Genomic DNA, 22,413 nt, shown 5'->3' with positions numbered 1-22,413 from the left:
GCAGTGGCACGATTACCACTCACTGCAGCTTCAACCTCCCAGGCTCAATCAATCCTCCTGCCTCAGCCTCCCCAGTAGCTGGGACTACAGGTGCATGCCACCACACCTGGCTAATTTTTGGTATGTTTGGTAGAGATAGGGTTTCACCATGTTGCCCAGGCTGGTCTGAAATTCCCGGGCTCAAATGATCCACCCCCCCTTGGCCTCCCAACTTGTTGGGATTACAGGCGTGAGCCACCATGCCTGGCCCTAAGATTTTTTCCTGCCTGAAATACAACTTCATTAAAAGAAAATGTGGAAATAGTACTGATCATTGAAATCAAAAGAAAAACCATTCATAAACCCACCCTGATAGAACTATCACTAATGTTTTGGTGTCTTCCCATTTAGCTCATCATTTTCAGAGTATAAGTTTTAAATGACATCATCATACTATCGTTAGAATTTTGTGCACTATGGTTTTTACAGACTTGGAAATTTCACTGCAAAAACAATGTAAAGAGATATATAAAAATTCATCTAATCACTTCCTTATTCTGTATATTTATTTCAGTTGTCAATATTTTTCTAATATAACACTGGGCTTTTGGTTTCATAAAAAGCTTTCTCTAAACTTGGGATTAGGAAATGATATTTGAATGGCCCCCATGCTACCTCTTACCATCCTGCCATGACCCTCTCCATTCCCTCATCCCACCGCTGATGAACCATTTATGGCTCTGGCTTCTCATTTGTTTGAAGTGGATCCCTTAAGGAGTGACCTCCTGGTGTCTTCAATTATTATTTTAAATGATGCCTCAGGCCACTGCCTGGCACAGCAGTGCCCTCACCTTCCCCTCTTCTGCCTTCCAAGCATGGAGCTCAGCTGCCAAGCTGGCTGTGCCCCCTCCTGTCCTCAGAGCTGCCTCCAGAGTCCCAGCAGAGAGCCAGATTAACCCCTTTTGTTAGCAGATGTAATTTGCCTGGGCTCAGCATTAATAAGAAATGCCGTAAGCGGTCAGGTCAAGAAGAACAGATCTGTCAAGCCCCAGGGTTAATTTAATAGCAATCTGTTGGCTGTCGGAGTTGTATATTAGCCATGAATTCAATGCTCTGTTTTGCTTTTGCCATCTAGTTATTTGGGACAACAGGGACATAATTTGGATAGAGAGCTCTAAAGGATTAAAAAAAAAAAGAAAATTGACTGTCAAAATGCATCATTCCATTTTCAAGATTACACATGGAGCCACGCGTTGCTCATCTTCTTTCTCCTTCCCTCCCAACATGAAGGGCAAAATTACATATGCTGAAAACATGGATTGCCCTTTAGAGCCGTGCAGGGGAAAATGCCCGGGTTTCTAGAGGATACAGATGTCAAATATCCTCTCCCATCATCACCATAAGTCATTTAATTTTTAGCAACTAGACTTCTCTCAAATGTTTCTAGAACTCACCAAATCCTCCAACAGGTAAAAATCCAAACAATACCTTGTCAGGATTTTGTCCCAAATTCTGCTTCAAAAAAAACAAAATCTTAGAGCACATAAAAATTCTGGTTCTGGAAAATTCAGTCACCAAAGTGGTAGGTAAATTAAGAGAGCACAAGCCTAAAGCCAGAAGAGATGGGCTGCCCTCTCAGATTAGCTGGGGGTCTTTTCAAGAGAACCAAAATTGTCACATTTTGGCCAGCTTTGTGAGGCCATTCCTCAAAGGAGGCAGAGGGGCATGGTGAGAAAGAACCCAGGCTCCAGAGTCAGACAAGCTTGGGTTCAAATCCCAGCTCTGCCCACTGTGTCACATAACCTCAAGCAATGTATCTGAGTTCCCTTGGCTGTAAAATGGAGCTGTTAATAGTTCTGCCCTCATAAGGCTGAGACGAGGGGCAAGGGGGACAACACATGGAAAGTGTTAGCACAGGGCAGACCTGGCCCCTGATCAGCATTAGCTACTGGCCATATCTTTCTCTTAAATTCAGAGTGATTAAAAAGAGGGATAATCGTGGTTTATTCCTGGAACCCCTTTGAGTCAAACTAAACAAGCCCTCTACTCAAAAAGGAAGACTGAGACCTGCCGGGGGTAGGAAGCCAAAGGCTTGGGGATGAGGGCTGGGAGGTGGGTAGGCTTGGAAGGTCCAGTGAGAGAAGGAAAGATCCAGAGATGGCAGCTCTAGGCAGATATTGTGGGCACAGCCCCACTGGCGTCCTTGATGGCGGAGGATGTTCCTGGTTTCATAGACATGTTTAGGCACTTTGTTTTTGCACATTCTGACTTTGGGGCTTTATTTTTAGGTGGGAAAAAATAACTGTAGCTGTAGCACCTCCCCCTCCCACACAGCGAAGATCCCTTCCAGTTCAGCTTGTTTTTAGAGCTATACTGGTAGAGGTTGAGAAAGCTGACACCAGATTTTCTTTCCCTATTTTGAGAAAAGAGAAACATGTTCACTGGCACCGTGGGGTATCAAGGCTTGCTCTGGAGGATGAAGAAATCTAACAGCAGCTGAATGCTAACCTCTGTTTACCCAACGCCATGTCATGGCCATAGAGCCCAGGGCATGGGTCAGTGGCTGAGAGAGCACCAGAGCTGCAGCCTAGAGCCTCCTTCTGAGGGGCACAGGCTCCTGCTCCAAAGCATGTGGTGCTAACTGTAATCATATTTATAACTCTGGCAGAAGTTGAGTTGAAAGGTAGTATTTTGTGAAGCCAGGAGACCCACATGCCCCGGAGACCCAAGTAATATTTGCATCTGTGTTTGGTGGGAGAAATTGTAGTAACATGTTAGCTCAGTCTCAAGCCAATTTTAGAAAGAACCCAACAGGGTTTATAAGAGATAATAAATGGGAAAGAGGCACAACCAAATACAAAGCCATTGTTGCAACAAATTGCATGTTGAAATGTTGTAGCAGGAGCATAGGTGATGTTTGATCATAGATATTACTTTGTTAGTGCTAGCGGGACTAAAAATATCAGTGCATTTTCTTGTACCACATCTAAACTCTAAGGAGGGGACTATGCTACTAGGTTAATGAAAAACATGCAAGACTTTCATCCATCTCAGTCTAATGGGGCAGTTATATCAAGTTATTGCTTGTTGATTCGATACATTGTTGTCCAAAATGTGGTGCATAAACTCCTGGTACACTCATTTGCAACTATTTTATATATTATATAAAATATATATAATATATATAAAATATATATAATATATATACACACAAATGCAATATATAATATATTGATCTTTATGCATGTTACTTAAAGTATAGCTACCTTATTAAACCCATGATTTTATGAATATTGGGTTACTGTTTAGATAAAGCTAAGTAAAGAAAACAGTGGATCAATTTAAAGTTGATCTGAAAGAAAAATGTCAAGTAAAACATACTACCTGATGATGCACAGATAGGGCAAAAATCACAAAGGTGGCTCACAAGTGGGAAAAATCTAGGAAAAGTGGGAGTCCTGTTGGTCAGCTTCACTGTGTAGCAGCATCCACATCACAAGGCTCGTTCTTTGCAGGATGTTGCTGGGTCCTCAGACAGTGCCTCGGCCCCTCTGTGTCCTGATCCCCCAAGCTCTGAGTGGAGGTGTGAAGAGATCTGTACAAACCCACTCCTTCACTCATGCCAGACATCCTACAGAAGGGGGTTGTTTTCATTGAGTCACCTTCATAAATAAAAGAGTAAATGTTTCATTCCAATATACAAGGATATAGTCTTTAAAAAACAGAGGTATAATTCTTGATCAGAAAGGGAAATACTGAGAAGAAAAAACCCAGATGATAAAACTAAGGATATTTTCCATGGGACCCTAAAAATTTCCAACTAGATGGCTTCTTTCTGATACTTAAAAACTCCCTCACAAGCTGAAAAGCAGATCACAACTTACAGAGACTAGAAGTCTTATATATCATACATGAGAGAAATGTTGCATAATTATGAAAGAGCACAGACTTTGCACCTGGGATGAAATCCTAGTGTTGTCATTTAGCCATGTGACTTGAGGCAAGTTACTTTATGCACTTGGAGCATCCGTTTCCACCCCTGAAAAAATGAGGATAAGGAAAATGCTGATATGTAGAGTTCTTGTAAGGATTAAATGAGATAAAGTACATGATATGCTTTGCACAGTGAATGGCCTATAGCTAGTGCTAAATTATTGGTGGCAGCTATTATTATTATCATCAACATATTATAAAGAAGGGCTTAGGGATTTCATGAAAGAGAGTGTGCACTCTATTATTATAGATATCACTTACTAGCCCAAGAATCCAGTTAAGGAATCAGACAAAATGAATTATTTGGTTATAATAGGAGTAGTACCTTAATCATTATTATAAAATGAGAAGCAAAATCTTTGCAACTTGGTACATTTTAGCCTGATTGCACAAGCAGTTAACTTTAGTCATGAGTGGATGTCTTTTACATGTTTTTAGAGGATAAAACACAAATGAGGAGTCAAGAGACCTGAGTTCTAATGCTGCCTCTGACTACTGGGCAACCCTGGGCTGTTAAAGTTCCTGAGGCTCATCTGCCTGGGACAAGTTTATGATGAGGATCCAGCATGTGCATAGCAAATCTTGACATATTACACTAATGTAAGATGGTGCCATTGCTAATTCTACCCTTCCCCAAGTTCCTGCCGCCTTCTCCTGGTTTCTTCCTTGACTCGTCTGTGCCAGATATCGTGGACATTAAGCCAGCCAACATGGAGGAGCTCACGGAGGTGATCACAGCAGCCGAGTTCCACCCCCATCATTGCAACACCTTCGTGTACAGCAGCAGCAAAGGGACAATCCGGCTGTGTGACATGCGGGCATCTGCCCTGTGTGACAGGCACACCAAGTGTGAGTAGCAGCTGAAGGGAGGTGGGGGGACATGGCCACTGGCTCCAACATGCAGGGGGAGGGCCTGGAAGCCTATGATCTCCCTTTCTACACCAGACACACTAGGAGTAAAGAAACTACAAGTGGGAGTCAGCTCCGTATTTTATATTTCAGTAAAGATGAACATTCACGTTCGATTCCAAAACATCCAGAGATGAAAATAAATAAGACATGACCTTCATCAGAAAAGGGTTTAAATAACAGTGTGATGTGATCCAAATTATGTGTTAAGGAAATCATGCTTGCTGCCATGGGGAGAATGACTTTGAGGAATAGCAGGGAGACCAGTTAGGAGACCATTGAAGGGTGGCCTAGACAAAGAAGTGAGTGGAAATTGAGAGGGTAGATGGGTTCTGGACACATCTTTTTTTTTTTTTTTTTTTTTTTTTAATCCATGTAACCTGCACAGTACTGCACAGATCTTGGCAATAAAGTTAACAGGACTTGCTGAACTGCGTGGGAGGCTAAGAACATAAAAGGCATCTAGAACAGCAGCTGGGGGAAGGAACTGGTGGCTTCTTGGAGAGATTGTGACTATAGGATGCCAGAGCCACGTCGTAATGACCATGGTTTTTAAAACCCGAATTTTTTTCATCAAAGTCAGTGAACGGCCATAATAGTAACCAGAGGAGTAATATGATCAGAATTAGTTGTTAGGGAAATTGTTCAGACAGAAGGCAGAAGGATAAATGTTAAATTCTGGCTGAGAGAACAAAGAAACAAGGAGACAGGTTAGGAAGCCACTATAATATAGATAAGCACTTCTTAACAGTACACCATTGAATCTTGTGCTACCTAGTTTTTTGTTTCGGGGAAGGGGCTGTCCTGTACATTGTAGGATGTTTAGCAGCATCTGTGGCCTTACCCACTAGATGCAAATAACACAAGCCCAGTTATGATAACCAAAAATCTCTCCAGACATTGTGAAATATCCTCTTGGCGAAAACATTACTCCCGGTTGAGAACCACTGATCTAAACTACAATTCATTCAGTCACAGATACAGCATGATATTCTTGTATCTACAATGTATTTGTTACAATAAAGAACTCTGAGTGGTACAGTGGAAAGGTAAGACTTATTTCCTATGCTCAAGTAATTTAAAATTTGGCTAATGAGGCAAGATGCACCCAAGAAGCATTTCAGGAACAATGTATAAGGCAGTTCAGTTTTAATACTCAAGTGAATGGTGGAGATAATTATGGGTTAGGTCATTCAGAGGGGGTTTAGATGTTCGAAACAGACCTCACAGGGAAGGCAGAGGCTGAGTAGATGACTGTTGAAGTACAAGTAGGATTTGATTAGGTGGGAAACAGAAAGAAGAGTATTGTTGGCAGCAAGCACAGAATGGGCAAAATTCTGAAGTTACTAAAGTAATGGAACTTTTGAAGAGTGTTAAATAAAAAGTGTCAGGCTTGGGGGAAAGGGGAATCTTGGGTTAATGAGGTTAAATAGGGATGATGGTTTATATCAGGTTGATCCTTGAAGATCAGATTCCAAAGTTTATGCTGTCATGTATTCATGCATTCAGTGAGTACTTATTTTGTACCCAGAGTCTGGTTCCCATAGCATCCAGTCCTTCTTAAGCTGTTCTACCAAACACAGTTGTGGTGGGGCCAAGCCATGAGCCCTGCTGCCATGGAAGGAGGGCACAGAGAGGAATCCTGTTCCCCCTGTGTGCTCTGGGTTGGCCCAACCTACCAGCAAAGGTAAAACAGCACATGCCTGGCAGAGACCGGTGACCCTGGGGGAGGTGCTGACCACAACAGATTTTCTTTGAAGCCTTACTTTTCTTTCTAAAATTTCATGTGAGTTTTACATTTCACCCCCATATAATATCTATTTTCACTTTAATAATTACATTTCTATCCCCCACTCTCAAATTTTAAACAAAGTTGATGTTTCTAAAAGATGTAACATTTATCATATGGTTTCCTATAATTTCTAGTATACCCCATATCCTCCCCTCTTCCTAACCCGCAAGGATACACACAGGTACCCTACTTGGAGAAGCACAGTTTCTAGTATGTGGGAAGTAATTTGAGATCATTTAGCTAGACAGCAGATTTAATAATAATTGTGTTTTGTGGAAGATTAACACAGTGGTCATGTGAAGAAAGGTATGAAAGTTAGGTTTTGCTTTAGTCTCAATGCGAGGATAGTTTGGAACCTAGATAAAGAATGGTGGCTATAGAAATCCAAAGAAAGAGAAGGGGGAAAATGAACATTTTCTTTTAAAATAACTATGGGTGTCATAAATGATGTTAGTGACATTAAAGGTTGGCATTCATCATACATGGATGTGATATGAATTGTTCAATGTCATTCCCCTCTAGATAGTAAACTCCTTGAGGATGAGAACTGAATCTGATTTGGTCACATTATATGACCCCCTGACATATAAGCAGGGGTCAGGAAATATTTAATAAATGTGTGCCTAAGGGTAGACATAAATAACAAGTGGGAATGGGGATGGATGGAAAGTCTCTAACTCCCTCCCAGAGACAGTGAAGGGTTGGGATTCAGTGCGGGACATGCTGTGGGTGAGGTGACATGAACTGTCTAAGGAAGCAGGGCCTCTCTGGTGAGTGAAGGCAGAACTGGGCTTTCTGGGCCACCAACCCAGGAAGGAGGCCAGGGATGGCACAGGAAGCCCTGGCATCCCCATAGCCCGGTGTGACTGACACTAGCCTCGGCTTTGGAGTCAGACAGATCCATGTGCGTTCTGGATGTTGGGGAATCAACTGACTGGGAAGCTTGATGAACCCTGAACACAAGATAGAAAAAGGGCAAGGCCTTAGAAGCTTTCAAAACTAGAATGGTAAATAACTAAGTGATACTAGGCTTAATACCTGGATGATGAAATAAACTGCACACAAAAAAAACCCATGACACACATTTACCTATGTAATAAACCTGCACATGAACCTCTGAACTTGAAAGTTAAAAAAAAAAAAACTTGAGTGATTTAGAGTAGATGCTTTGGAATCAGAACTCGGCTCTGACACTCAGTACCTGCAAGACCTCAAGTAAGTTATTTAATTCTTTTGAGCCCCAGATTCCTCATCTGAAAGTAGAAATATTAAGGACAGCGTCATAGGGCAGGTTGTTCGCAAGAACTAAATTTCATGTGTGTGAGATCCTAGCCCTCCCTCTGCCAGGCACAAAGGAGTCAATAAATGACGGCAGCAGTTATCACAATTATTCACCCAGGATTCTCCCGGTTCCAGGCCTGCAGACGCAAGATGTTCGAAACCCCAACCCTCTTGCCAGATATAGGAGGCCTCATTATTCCTTTATTTAATCAATATTTGTTAATCACATACTTTATGTCAGGTACTGTATCAGACTCTGGAGTCACACAAGGGTGAGCAAAAACAGACCTGGTTTCCTCCCTCTTAGAGCTCACTGTCTGTATTAGGGTTCTCCAGACAAACAGAACCAGTAGGGTATGTGTGTGTAAGTAAAAAGATTTATCATAAAGAATTAGATCACATGGTTATGAAGGCTGACAAGTCCCAAGCTCTGCAGCCATGAAGCTGAAGACCCACGAGAGCTGATGGTAGTGTTCTAGTCTAAAAGCCATCAGATACCGGGTGCGGTGGCTCACACACGTAATCCCAGCACTTTGGGAGGCTGAGGCGGGTGGATTACCTGAGGTTGGGAGTTTGAGAGCAGCCTGGGCAATGTGGTGAAACCCCGTCTCTACTAAAAATACAAATATTAGCCAGGTGTGGTGGCACACACCTGTAATCCCAGTTACTCAGGAGGCTGAGGCAGAAGCATCACTTGAACCTGGGAGGCGTAGGTTGCAGTGAGCTGAGATCGCCCCACTGCACCCCAGTCTCAGCGACAGAGCAAGACTGTATCTCAAAAAAATAAATAAATAAAGCCCTCAGGCTGAAGACCCAGGAAAAATCAGTGTTTCAATTCAGGTCCAGAAGCAAGGGGAGAAAAAAACAATGTTCCAGCTCGAAGGCAGTCAGGCAGAGGAGTTCTCTGTCCCTTGCAGGAGGGTCAGCGTTTTTATTCTCTTCAGGCCTTCAGCTGATGAGATGAGGCCCACCGACAGTAGGCAGTACAATCTCCTTTTCTCAGTCTATTAATGTAAATGTTAAACTATTCCAAAAACACCTTTACAGAAACACCCAGAATTTCTAGCCAAATATCTCGGCACCTCATGGCCCAGTCAATCTGATGTATAACATTAACCACACTGTCTAAGGAGAGAAGATGTATTAGTTAGAGAATAGAAACAAATATAGTATCACAACTGCAATACATGTATAAGAGAGAGGCATGTGCTGGTACAAGTAGGGGTGATGAGGGCTCGACAAGGCAGTGGCTGCTGAGCTGAGACTTAAGGATGGAGAATTGGATGGGGAGAGCCCAGGGAAGAATCATGCAGTCATACAGAAGCAGGAAGCCGGTCAAGCCACACACCCAGGGAGCCCCAGAACTGCTTCTCCCTCCAGCCTCAGCCCCACACAGCCCCAGAGAAGCAAAGCCCTGGTGACCATCCTGAAGGAGGTGGAAGAGCCAGCTACTGGCCTTCAGGCCTCTGCCCAGCCCTGTCCTCCCACTCCCTATTCCAACACCAACAGAGTTCTGAATTGCAAGCTGCCAGCCTACTAATCTAATTAAGACGCAAATGAAATTCATTTTCCCGACTCCTCCAAAGTACCAACCTTCTTCAGCGCACATCTCCCTTTGTTCAGCTGCTGTGGCTACAGGCCCCAGCTCCTGCCAGCTGGGAGAACAAGTTCAATCTGACCCCTAGCCTGACATTTCATATTGATTTTTTCCATCCTCCTCAAACGGCAGCCTGCAGTCGACCGCAGTTCAGCTGAGGTGTGCGATCAGAATTGAGACAGTTCATCAGAGTTCAAAATGAAAAGCAACATTGGCTTTCGGAGATGAGCACTGAGAAGGAGGGTATTTAATAACCATCAGCATTTAATCAAACTGCCGAGGAGAACCATGTTATCAGAGCTGCATTTATTAATTTCCATATGTCCCTCACTCTGCATACTCAGCGGGGGTTGGAAGGGATGATTCTTTTTCTCCCTCGCCTATTTTTTTCTACCACTTCTGGCGGTAGTGACAAGGGTTGTGTTTGCAGTTTAGATGCCTGAAACAATAGGGTGCTGATGGTGGCAGCACTTAGCTAGAGTGGATTATGCTTTTCCCTTTCCATGCATGAGTATCGGGGTCTGGGTGAAGAAACTGGCCAGGTGTAATGGACACCAACCTGGGGAATGAAAGGAATTAAGCCTGAACTCCTTTCCAATGTTCCCCATAAATCTGGTCTCTGCTAACCCCTCCAGGCTCAGCTCCCTGTAGCCTGGCCACACTGGCTTGCTTCCTGCACCTCCATACATCCAGTCCCTTCCCACCTCTGGGCCTTTGCACATGCTCTTCTGCCTGGAATGCTCTCCCACCACGCACCCTACCTGTCTGGCCTGTACTGACTTTTTAAGTTTCTGAGAAAATGTCACTACTTAAGAGTTAACTTCTCTGTCCACCCCATCTGCACCTACCATCTCTCGATCTCATCACTCTATTTTATTTCTTTATTTCTTTCATAGCCTCCATTATAGTTGTTTGCTTTACTTAACCTCTGTCTTGCTGACTGGAATACAATCTTTATGAAGACAGGGACTTTATCTCAGTAATTACTGAATTTGTACAATATTTATATAGCACCTGGTGGGACTTCATAGAACATCTGTGGTGGAAAGGCAGGCAGATAGGAAAAGACAAGTGAAAAAAGGCACATTAGTTTACCAGGGCTGCTGCAACAAAGTACCATGGACTGCACTGCTTAAACAATTCAACTATTTTTTCAAAGTTCTGGAGGCTGGAAGCCCAAGATGAAGTGTTGGCAGGGTTGCTTTCTTCTGAGGGCTGTGAAAGAAGGATAAATTCCACACTGCTCTCCTTGGCTTGATGATGGCTGTCTTCTCCCTGTGTCTTTACATCACCTTCCATCTGTGTCTGTGTCCAAAATTCCTCTTCTTATGAGGACGCCAGTCCTATTAGATCAAGGCCCACTCTGTTGACCTTATTTTAAGTACCTGTTGAAAGGCTCTATCTCCAAATACAGTTGTATTTTGCAGGACTGGGAGTTAGGACTTCAATATATGAATGGGGTGGCGAGGCGGGGGGACACAACTCAGCCAGGAAAGACATAAAAGTCATCAAGAACACAAGCCCTGGAGCCAGCAGTTCCAGATATTGTTTCTGGGCCTCATTGCCGCCAGATGCCTGGGCAGGTGCTGATGCTGACACCTTCCTCCAGGAGGTAAGAGTGCAAAGAGGTCATGGACACAGGGCTCTTGCACAGCCCCTGACACATTTGAAGCACACAATGAGCATAACTTTTATTAAAGGTAGGAGAGAAACTAGATAAAGGACCAAAGGTCCAGGATGATAGAAACCTGTGCATTGGGTCTCGACAGTTTCACCAGGCAGGGTTGTCCAATGTGTGTTAGGACAGTGATGCCTGGAGGCTTTCATGTGGTGCTAGAACACTTTCTTTCTGAACAAAGGGGACTTTAATTGATTTTAGAGGCATTGAGGTACCTGATTTCTATTGAAAAGCCAATCTTGAAGGGAGAGGTTCCCCAATAAGTAGGGTGTGGTTTAGCAGCATAAAAGCAGGTGAAGTCCTCAAGTGGGACTGGGAATGGAAAAAGGGATACCTTGAAAGGTCTCAGAGACTTGACTTGCCAAAGACCTGGGGACACAAAGGTGTAGCAAGTGGAGAAATGCTTATGAATGTTAAAGCTGCATACGAAATGACAATCTCGCCATGAATGCAGCAAGGTCAGGATAAGTATATGTGGGCAAAGACAAGCAGAGGCTGTATGAAAGGGATGAGGTCAGGGGCCATGAAATGTGGGCATTTTTCTTATTTTCTAGATTCCCTCCAAGGTTGTTCTTTTACTTCTATAACTTGAAGAAAGTTGATGAATGACCGAAGAGCCCCACTGGGCGCCTTACCTCCAGGGTAGAGACAGCAGAAAACATCAAAACTCCCTGCTCATCCCAGCAGCCCCTGTCATAGGTACTGGGATGAGGCAAGGCAGTGAGGAGCCCAGCATGATGTTCCCTGTAAGCACAGCCCAGGATATTTTTGTTTTGTTTCTTCCCTCTGTCAAACCAAGCTGACAGTAGTGAGTTAATTCAGGGACTGGGTCAAAACAGAGGAGGAAAATCAACATAGTTGAGCAGCCACTATCAGCTTGTATCCATGGCCTAACTGGCGATCTTGAACAGGTTACCTAACCTCTGTGCTTCAACTTACTCACCTATAAAATATGGGTAGTGGAAGTGCTTACCTTATAGGGTGCTTGTGAGGATTAAATATCACCCATGGAGCCTTAGAATGATGCCTGGTGCATAGTATAAGCATCGTGTTATGGTTGGAGTGAAGATATTATCTTGCTTCCCTACCACATGTGTCTTTTAAGAGTGGGAGCAGGAAGAGCAGCAGCAATCATAAAACTAGTAATGTCAACAGCCTGATTCACAGCTAACTTCCATGACATTTTACTGTGTCCAGGAAGTAAGCCAAGTATACATGCATGAGCTCATTTAATCTTCATAACAACACTATGAAGTACATACTGCCATTATTCACATCCTAGAGATGAGGCAACTAGCTAAAAGGGGGAAAGATACACTTATGGCTACCAAGGAGCAAGTGGTGAAGTTAAGGTTTGAGCCAGACCACCTGTAGCTCTTCAAGAAAACACCAAAAACCACTTATTCAACTAAGATTGGTTAAACACCTGCTGGTTTCTGCCTTTAGGGAGCATACCTTCTTGTGGAGCAGGATGAAAGAGAACATACAAATGTACAAATAAACAAGGTCATTTCAGACATGATAAAAAAAAAAAAAAAAGGCTGTAAGAAAATTAGCAGGATCAGGAAGTAGTAGTATGTGGCAAAGCCTTTAAATTGAGACCTGTTATCAGAGGGATCCAAAGAGAAAGCCAACATCTAAGTGTGAAGGCCCTAACAGAGGAGCAACCTTATGTGTTCAAAGAATAGAAAAAAAGATCAGTGGATGAATACAAGTAGGCTAGGGACAGTGCAGAAAGTGAGGCCACGACCAGGCATGGTGGCTCATGCCTGTGATCCCAGCACTTTGGGAGGCTGAGGCAGGTGGATTGCTTGAGGCCAGGAGTTCCAGACCAGCCTAGCCAACATAGTGAAACCCCATCTCTACTGAAAATACAAAAATTATCTGGGTGTGGTGGCGCACACCTGTAATCCCAGCTACTCAGGAAGCTGAGGTAGGAGAATCACTGGAACCTGGGAGGCATAGGTTGCAGTGAGCCAAGATTGTGCCACTGCACTCCAGCCTGGGCGACAGAGAGAGACAGAGAGGAGAGAGAGACAGAGGAAAGAGAGAGAGAAAAGAAAGGAAGGAAAGGAAAAGAAAGGAAAAGAAAAGGGGAGGGAAGGAGGAAGAGAGGGAGGGAGGGAGGAAGACAGGGAGGGAGAAAGGGAGGGAGGGGAAAAGGAAAGTGAGGCCAGAGAGGTAGGCTGGGGCCAGATCATGGAGAGCTTTATGGGCCAGAGCAGAGCACTTGGATTTCACTGTAAGTGAGATGGGAAGCCATGAGATCGTGCTAAGAAGGAAGTGAATACTGTTTATGACCTTAAAAGAGTTCTCAGACAAGGGGTGCCAGGCCTGGAAAGCAGAGAGACCATTTAGAGGTTGTTGCCACAGTCTGGAGGAGACATGATAATGGCTCTGACCAGGGTGGGCACAGTGAAGTGGTGGTAAGTGGGCAGATTCAGGATCCCCTTAGGAGGTGAGGCTAAGAGGACTTGCTGAGAGATTGGCAGTGGAGAGGTGATGGAAAAGGGAAAATCTAAGATAACTCATAGGTTTGGTGCTTGAGTGACTGTATGGTGCCATATACTGAAATGAGGAGACTGGGGAAGGAACAGTTTTGGCATGGAAAGACCAAGCATTCTCTTTTGGATGTGTCCAGATTGGAGATGTCTGTGATTCATCCAATTAGAGAAGTCTGGCAGACAATTAGATAACATGAGTCTGGAAGTCTGGGGAGAGGTCTGAGCTGGAGGTATAAATTTAGGAATCATGAGCATGTCATGGCTATTTTAAGCCATGGGATGGGATAATGTCAATTAGGGCAGAAGGTATGGTTAGAGAATAACTGAGGGCCCAGGAATGAGGCAAAGGCCACACCGACATTTACCAATGGGGTAGGGGAAAGAAAGAGGTGGCTTTTTATGGATGATCAAGTATGAGCTGCCAGGGAAGTGAGCAGAAAACCAACACATGTAAGCTGAGAGAAGACAGTGATTTAGAAATACATTAGGATCAACTATGTCAAATGCTTCTGAGAGGGCAAGAAGGATGAGACGGGGGAAGTGATCATAGGATGTGGGCTCATGGAAGTCTTTGTCCATTAATTAGTTAAAGTAAAAGCAGTTAGCACACTGCCTGACACATAGTAGGTTCCCAGTACACATTTGCTGAATGCAATCAATCGTGTGTGTGTAATGGCACAGGGTAGGTTCTGCAGTAGCATCTTAATTCCATTGTGGTTTGGGCAGACCTTCCTTCTTCCTCACCTGCCCCTCGAGCTTCCATCTTGTTGAGAGGGAATGTCTAGTGCTGGGGAATTGCAGAAGCTGAATCTGGCCAGGGAAGGTCTTGAGGGCCAGGGCGAGGAGCCAGGGTTCCCCTCAGCAGTAGCGATGGAGCTGCCCTGCAGCACCAATCCTTGCACTGGCTCTACCAGCAAGTTCGCTGCCTGTAGACACTCTGTTCTAGCAGCAAGGCCCTTCTGCACTGGCAAGTCTGCAACCCAAGGATTGGCCACAGAAATCCCCTCCTTCAGATGACCTCAAAGCAGCCTTCCTGTCCAGGGGCAGTCTGACTTTTTCATGCTGAGGGGCAAATGGCATAAGCACTTTAGACCTTAAAATCTGAGATGTTAGGCCAGACGCAGTGGCTTATGCCTATAATCCTAGCACTTTAGGAGGCCGAGGGGGGCAGATCACTTTAAGTCAGGAGTTCGAGACCAGCCTGGCCAATAAGGTATTTTAATACCTTAACCCTGTCTCTACTAAAAATATAAAAATTAGCTGGGCATGGTAGCGCACACCTGTCACCCCACTACTCAGGAGGCTGAGGCAGGAGAATCGCTTGAGCCCAGGAGGTGGAGGTTGCAGTGAGCTGAGATTGTGCCACTGCACTCCAGCCTGGGCAACAGAACGAGACTCCATCTCAAAAAAAAAAAAAATCTGAGATATTTCTGTGAACAGTGTAGTCATTGGAGAAAAAGCCCAAGTTCCAACAAGAAGAGGGCAAAGTTTGATGTCCAGTCCAACTATCCAAATCAGAAATTTCATTGTCTTCCAGGTGGGTGTAGTAGAGGGGGAGGGTGCTATTTTTGAACATTTCTGTATCTCATTTAATTCTCACAACAACCCATGAAGATTGGTATTAGTACCTCTAATTTACAGAGGCGGCACAGAGAGGTGAGGAAACTTGCCCCAGATCACAGTGGAGGACCTAAGATTTGAACCCATGTCGGTCTGCTTCCGGAAGATTTATTCCTTTCCTGGGCATCTGACAGGATAAAGAGCATGATGTTTTTCTAAAATCCAGAAGGATAATTTTCACAAGAGTCCATTTTATACAATCCCCATTTGGCTGGATTCCCCAGCCTGACGATTTTCAACTACAGAATTAATTCTGCCATTACACAGAACATAAAATCCACTCTCATTCTTCACCCTCATCTGCAAACTTAATTGCCAAGCCCTGGTAAGTAAGCCGCTAGAGCTCCCTAATAAACCTGTGGCTCATTCCCCAGGTCTCTGATGGAATGTGTCCAAAGACATCAGCTAAGACAGCAACTGCAATGAATCTTAAAGCCCCTGAGATTTGGCACATCTTCCAAAAGGGGTTCAGTATTGATCTGGGGTATAATTAACAGTATTTATTTCAGAGGAGCTTGGTTAGGTTAAAAAGACAAGGTCCTTTATTAAAATGCTTTTGCCTGATGACAGGATTGCAAACACACACACACACACACTCCCCACTCTGGAGAAAAGCCAAAAGCCTTGCTGCATGGAGCAGAATCCACTGATACCACCACCACCCCCACCTCACCCCCATGTCTGAAGCTGCTTTATCCCATTCAAGCTTAGCAGCAATTAACAGAGCAGGCAGTGCCCAAGCCATCGAGTAAAAATAGAATCCCTTCCCCCTTCTTCCATCCTCATTTCCATTTTTGATTAATTTAACCAGTTCTGTCAATTAGTCATCCTGGAGAATACAGTTGAGTGGATTTTGCTAAGAACCAGAAGGCTTATTAATTTTGGAAGTGAGTGTTATTCATTAGTAGTTAACACCTTCCCAAGTCTTGCCCTCTCCCTCACTTGGGGTCTTGAATGAGAAAGCAGTGAAGGCCAAAATTGCCTCACATACATGGCTGCAGCCCCTAAGACATGCAGAATGGGAAAGATTGGGGTTATAGATGGCTCTGGCCTTGGGACATCCTAGGCCAGCTTACCTGTCATCGTGCCCTGTAACAAGCTGTAACTAGCAAAGCAGCCACAGGCACCTGGCAGCATCCTGAATTCTAGGTTCAGGAGAACCGAGTCAAGGAAATGCCCAGAAATATTTTCCCCAGAAAGAGACATTGGCCTGTTAGAGTCTAGGGAGGGTGCTGGCCTCCTCTTCTCTGTATTTTGCCTATAAAAACCAAAAATTATCTTCCATTTTTTCAATTTGTAAATATGTTGCAACTTTTAAAATCTAAGTCTGTGTTTTATGACCATTTTTCCATTTGTAGTGCCAAGGAATTAATCTTTTAACATTCACACAAGTATCATAACAAGGTGGGAATTTTATTATACAATTGTTATGTATAATAGATCTTCTAATAGCCATTTTTTCCCTCCACAGAGAAATCAAAGTGTCCCTCTTTCTCTTTGTATTAGCTTCCTATGGCTGTTGTAACAAATTCTCACAAATGTAGTGGCTTAAAACAACACTAACTTATCATGCAGTTCTGCAGGTTAGAAGTCTGACATTCGTCTCACTGTCTAAAATCAAGGTTTTGATCAAGTTGTGTTTCCTGCTAGAGGCTCTGGGGGGGGACTGTTTCCTCACTTTCTTCAGCTTTCAGAGGTTGCCCACGTTCCATGGCTAATGGCCCCTTCCTCCATTGTCAAAGCCAGCAGCAGGGAGATGAATCCTTCTTACATCACATCTCTCTCTCTCTGTCTCTCCTGTCTCTCTCAAGGACCTTTGTGATTACAGTGGGCCCACCTGGGTAATCCAAGATACTCTCCCCACCTTAAGGTCAGGTGATTAGTGCCATAATTCTATCCACAATCTTTATTCCATTTTGCCATGTAAGCTAAGATATTCCCAGGTTCCAGGCATTAGGATTTTGACATCCTTGGGGAGCCATCATTCTTCAAGTTTCAGTTAAGGCATATTCCTCCAGGAAGACTTCCTGGACCCAAATAGGATTAAATGCCCTCTCTCAGAGCACTTAAAACCATACATTTAATTACCTCTTTCTATGTTGGTCTCTCTCACAGATGGGACCATTATTATGGCTAGACTCTTTTCTCAAACTCCCTTACCATTTAGGACAGTGAAAGTGCTAAAGAAATGCTTTTAGAGGTAAAACAACCATAGTCATTCAATCTGATAAATTTGCATCTGATAATTCTCTTTACACAGATGTAAAAGCTAACACTAAAGAGTAGTTGACTCACTGCTCATTTCTAGCATTAAGAATACATTACACACACACACACACATATGTAATAATAAAATACCTACCTTGTTATATTTAACTTATGTTTAAATTTTTATTATTATACTTTAAGTTCTAGGGTATATGTGCACAACGTGCAGGTTTCTTACATATGTATACATGTGCCATGTTGGTGTGCTGCACCCATTAACTCGTCATTTACATTAGGTATATCTCCTAATGCTATCCCTCCCCCCTACCCCCTCCCCACAATAGGACCCAGTGTGTGATGCTCCCCTTCCTGTGTCCAAGTGATCTCATTGTTCAATTCCCACCTATGAGTGAGAACATGCAGTGTTTGGTTTTCCGTTCTTGCGATAGTTTGCTGAGAATGATGGTTTCCAGCTGCATCCATGTCCCTACAAAGGACATGAACTCATCCTTTTTTATGGCTGCATAGTATTCCATGGTGTATATGTGCCACATGTTCTTAATCCAGTCTGTCACTGATGGACATTTGGGTTGATTCCAAGTCTTTGCTATTGTGAATAGTGCCGCAATAAACATGTGTGTGCATGTGTCTTCATAGCAGCATGACTCATAATCCTTTGGGTATATCCCCAGTAATGGGATGGCTGAGTCAAATGGTATTTCTAGTTCTAGATCCTTGAGGAATCGCCACACTGTTTTCCACAATTGAACTAGTTTACAGTCCCACCAACAGTGTAAAAGTGTTCCTATTACTCCACATCCTCTCCAGCACCTGTTGTTTCCTGATTTTTTAATGATTGTCATTCTAACTGGTGTGAGATGGTATCTCATTGTGGTTTTGATTTGCATTTCTCTGATGGCGAGTGATGATGAGCATTTTTTCATGTGTCTGTTGGCTGTATGAATGTCTTCTTTTGAGAAGTGTCTGTTCATATCCTTTGCCCACTTTTTGATGGGGTTGGTTTTTTTCTTGTAAATTTGATTGAGTTTTTTATAGGTTCTGGATATTAGCCCTTTGTCAGATGAGTAGATTGCAAAAATTTTCTCCCATTCTGTAGGTTGCCTTTTCACTCTGGTGGTAGTTTCTTTTGCTGTGCAGAAGCTCTTTAGTTTAATTAGATCCCATTTGTCAATTTTGGCTTTTGTTGCCATTGCTTTTGGTGTTTTAGACATAAAGTCTTTGCCCATGCCTATGTCCTGAATGGTATTACCTAGGTTTTCTTCTAGGGTTTTTGTGGTTTTAGGTCTAATATTTAAGTCTCTAATCCATCTTGAATTAATTTTCGTATAAAGAGTAAGGAAAGGATCCAGTTTCAGCTTTCTACTTATGGCTAGCCAATTTTCCCAGCACCATTTATTAAATAGGGAATCCTTTCCCCATTTCTTGTTTTTCTCAGGTTTGTCAAAGATCAGATGGCTGTAGATGTGTGATATTATTTCTGAGGGCTCTGTTCTGTTCCATGAATGTTAAAATTAAATCACATTCCTAGGCACCACAAGTGGGAAAATGGCAATTAAACAAACATGGACTAAGATTTTAAAAGTTGCAATATTTTTACAAATTGGAGAACTAGAACATAAGTTTTGGTGTTTGCAGGCAAAGTAAAAGAAAGAGGAGTCCATGAAGTAATGATAATCAACGGCTACTTACTTATTCAACACATGTTTATTGTTGCTTCACATGTCCCAGGCACTGTTCCAGGCACTAGGAAAATCGTGACGCCTGCTCTTGCAGCACTTTATTCAAGGAGAAGGAATCTAACAACACACACATAAATAAGATTGAGATTTAGTGAAAATATTTCAGGGGAAGAAGCAACAGCAAATGCAGCAGCTCTGAATCTGGACTATGCTTGGCAGGTCACAGGGCAGAAGGATCACCAGCTGGGCCGTGTAGAGTACCGTAAGGAGGAACAGCATGAGAGGAGGCAGGAAGAGCTACATGCAGGCAGTCCCCTTGCACAACACATAGCCCCCATTCACATTGTATTCCATGCAAAGGACTTGAGGGGGTAGACCTGTAGGCAATGGTAAGGAGTTTGGATATTACTGTATTAAGAGAAAATCCAGGATTGGTTTAAAGAAGATGATTTATTATACTTTTAATATATCACTCTGTGGCTATTTAAGAATGAGGCATCAGGAGGAAGAGTAGATACTGGGAGAAGAGTCAGAAAGCTATCAAAATGCTCCAGGCAAGAGATGAGCATGGCTTAGACTAAGATGGTGACAGTGGAAATGGTGAGATTGAATTGATTGGGCCATGTTTTGAGTGTAAAGTTAATAGAACTGTTAAAAAAAAAAAAAAAAAAAAAGATGTAGAGGGTGAAGTAAAGGACAGCACCAAGGACAGCTCCCAGCTTTTTGGCCTGAGCACACATCTAGATTAAGGCGTACAGAGTGAGTTAACAATAACAGTTTGCAGGGGAAATTTACAAATTCTGTGGACTCTCAGATTCATGTTTTTAAAAAGGCATAAAATGGTAAAAATTGATATCTTTTGCTGTTTAGCCCTTTGCTATTTATAGAGCCCCTTCTCATTGATTTATCTTCATTGATCCTCCTGAAAACCCAATAAGTTTGCAGTATCTCTTCCTTGCAGCTGAGGAAATCAGGGTTAGAAAACATTAAGTCTGAAACACCGACAATGATTTTTTTTTTCTTATATCAGATAATGCATACAATGACCCTCACGACTTGCATGGCCCTGTAAGATGGAGAAGGGGGGATCTCTTGTGTGTGTAATTGACTCATGTTTACGTATATCGGTTAATTTGAGCCCCCCATGCAGTTCTCATAATTCTATTTTGACAGCTCCGTAGGTAGCATCAATAACTGAATTGTGAGATCTGCTGTCCACTCAAGCAGCTTCCAGCCCCATCAGTGCAAGTCTCTTTCGGTCTGCTGAATTATCAGTAATCTGCTGGCCTCCATCGCTATCGCTACTGTTCAGAGACAGCAGAGGGCAGGGGAATGCTAGCCCCATGAAGCTCATAATGATACTTGCCTTTATGTTCTATTTTTAACCTGAACATAAGGATTTAAATAGGATTGATCTCATGTATGGGCATCCTTAAGCCCAGGGTCAAATAGCATATTCTGACATTTTTGTGCCATTTGAAAATGTCTGTAATGCAGTGAAATTGTCATTGAAGAGTTACATATGAGAAAAATAGAATCATCAAGCTTAGGAAAAAGACTGTGAAATCAAACAAAGCAATGAATTGGTCAATAAATGTTAACAAAGTATTGTGCTAAGCACAATGGATAGACAGACTTACGCAATTACTGCCTTTGTACACTTACCGTGGTGGGACAAGAGAATATAAAATTATGAAATGTTTCTAATATAAAGTTCATTTTCAATTGAATGTGAAATTTAGATTCCCATCATCAGAAAGAGAAAATGCTGACTAAAAAGTGTTTATGCTGAATATTGTTTTAGACTGTTGAAATAGTGATTTCAAATGTTCTTATCCTCAGCATATCCTATGTGTACCCAAAAGTTCTGACGCGTAGCATTTTTCAGTTTCTGTTTATTGAGAATCTTTTGTGTTCGTGTCATTGTGGAGCCACAGAACTACAAATGTGTGTTAATCCAATGTACTGTTGCTTGCCCCTAGGGAGGTTATTGAGTACTGGAAGATTCCAAAGGCCATCCCTGACATTTCATGGATACTAAATTGTAGTTATTGAATGTATGAGTGAATGAGATGAGATCTAACATCAGATAAAAGGTGATACGTATCTCAGAATACACTAAGGCTATGAATTATAAGCTAAAACTCAGAATTGTCTCAATGTTAAACTTTTCTCCTGGAAGTTTTCCTGAAATTTGTATGATCTATATAACAGACCCCAGTACAAAATGGTATATTGAGTTACATATAAACTAGTTTACAGATAATGTCACAATATTTTGTGGTGCTCTGCCCCTTGACTTTTGTGTCTTGATCACAACTTGGGAACCTTGCTCTATAGAAGTTCAGAGGAGAAAGTGATTGTTTCCAACTGAACTTTTCAGAAAGAATATCAAGGGGTGGTGGAAGGTGGAGAGGGAGCAATGAAGCAGAGCCTGGAATATGGGAACAATTTTGCCTTTTATAGAATTTCAAATTCTACTGAACAACTTCCAGCCACTAGGTGGCTTTCAGATGCTCTGTTGAAGTTCGTGAATGCCTTTTTAAAAACATGAATCTGAGAGTCCACAGAATTTGTAAATTTCCCCTGCAAACTGTTATAAAGGCCAGTTATAGGTATTCGTGAGATTCCTGTGACTTGGAAACTTGGCTTTAATGAAGATAGAAAGAGGTCGTATATCATAGTGGTCAATAGTGCTGGTTCTGGGATCAGACAAGCCCAGGTGTGTGTAACTTGGACTTAACTCCTTGGATTTACCCACTGGACACCTAAGTGTCTATCTCTATAAAATGGGGACAATAATGGAACATGCATTACTGGATTGTTGTGCAGATTCAGTGAAATGTCTGGTCCACAGTAAACACTCAATATTTTTTAGTATTTTATTATCAAAACAATTCAGAAACTCGGGGTTATAGATGAGAAAATTGGGCCCAGAAAAAGCATGTTGTTTACACAAAGTCAAAGATCTAGGCAAAGGTAGAGGGAGATTGAACCCAGGTCTAAAGTTGAATATTGTTAATAGATAATACCTATAAACACTTCCGATCTTTGCCTCCGCAGGCCTGTTGGAGAGGTAGCCAGGGAAGCCACGTACTAGGCAGAGCACAGAGGAACACAAATATTTTTCTGCTAGAGTCTGTCCAGGCCTT

The 22,413-nt window shown here is 42.7% G+C and overlaps 1 protein-coding gene across 14 annotated transcripts in view; it reads left to right on the top strand.

The window, feature by feature from the left end:
* PPP2R2B (protein phosphatase 2 regulatory subunit Bbeta) overlaps window positions 1–22,413 on the top strand; it is a 472,301-nt gene that overhangs the window by 423,332 nt on the left and 26,556 nt on the right. For all 14 annotated transcript variants that reach the window (XM_017960021.2, XM_017960018.2, XM_017960019.3 and 11 more), the window contains one exon: window positions 4,657–4,821. In XM_017960021.2, coding sequence (XP_017815510.1) covers window positions 4,657–4,821 — 165 coding nt within the window. The remainder of the gene's footprint in view (window positions 1–4,656; window positions 4,822–22,413) is intronic.

The sequence above is a fragment of the Papio anubis genome, chromosome 5 (assembly GCF_008728515.1).
Source record: "Papio anubis isolate 15944 chromosome 5, Panubis1.0, whole genome shotgun sequence".
In the NCBI taxonomy this organism is placed as follows: Eukaryota; Metazoa; Chordata; class Mammalia; order Primates; family Cercopithecidae; genus Papio; species Papio anubis.
Note: the sequence above shows the minus strand (reverse complement) of the source record. Positions and strands in the feature narration are given on the sequence as shown.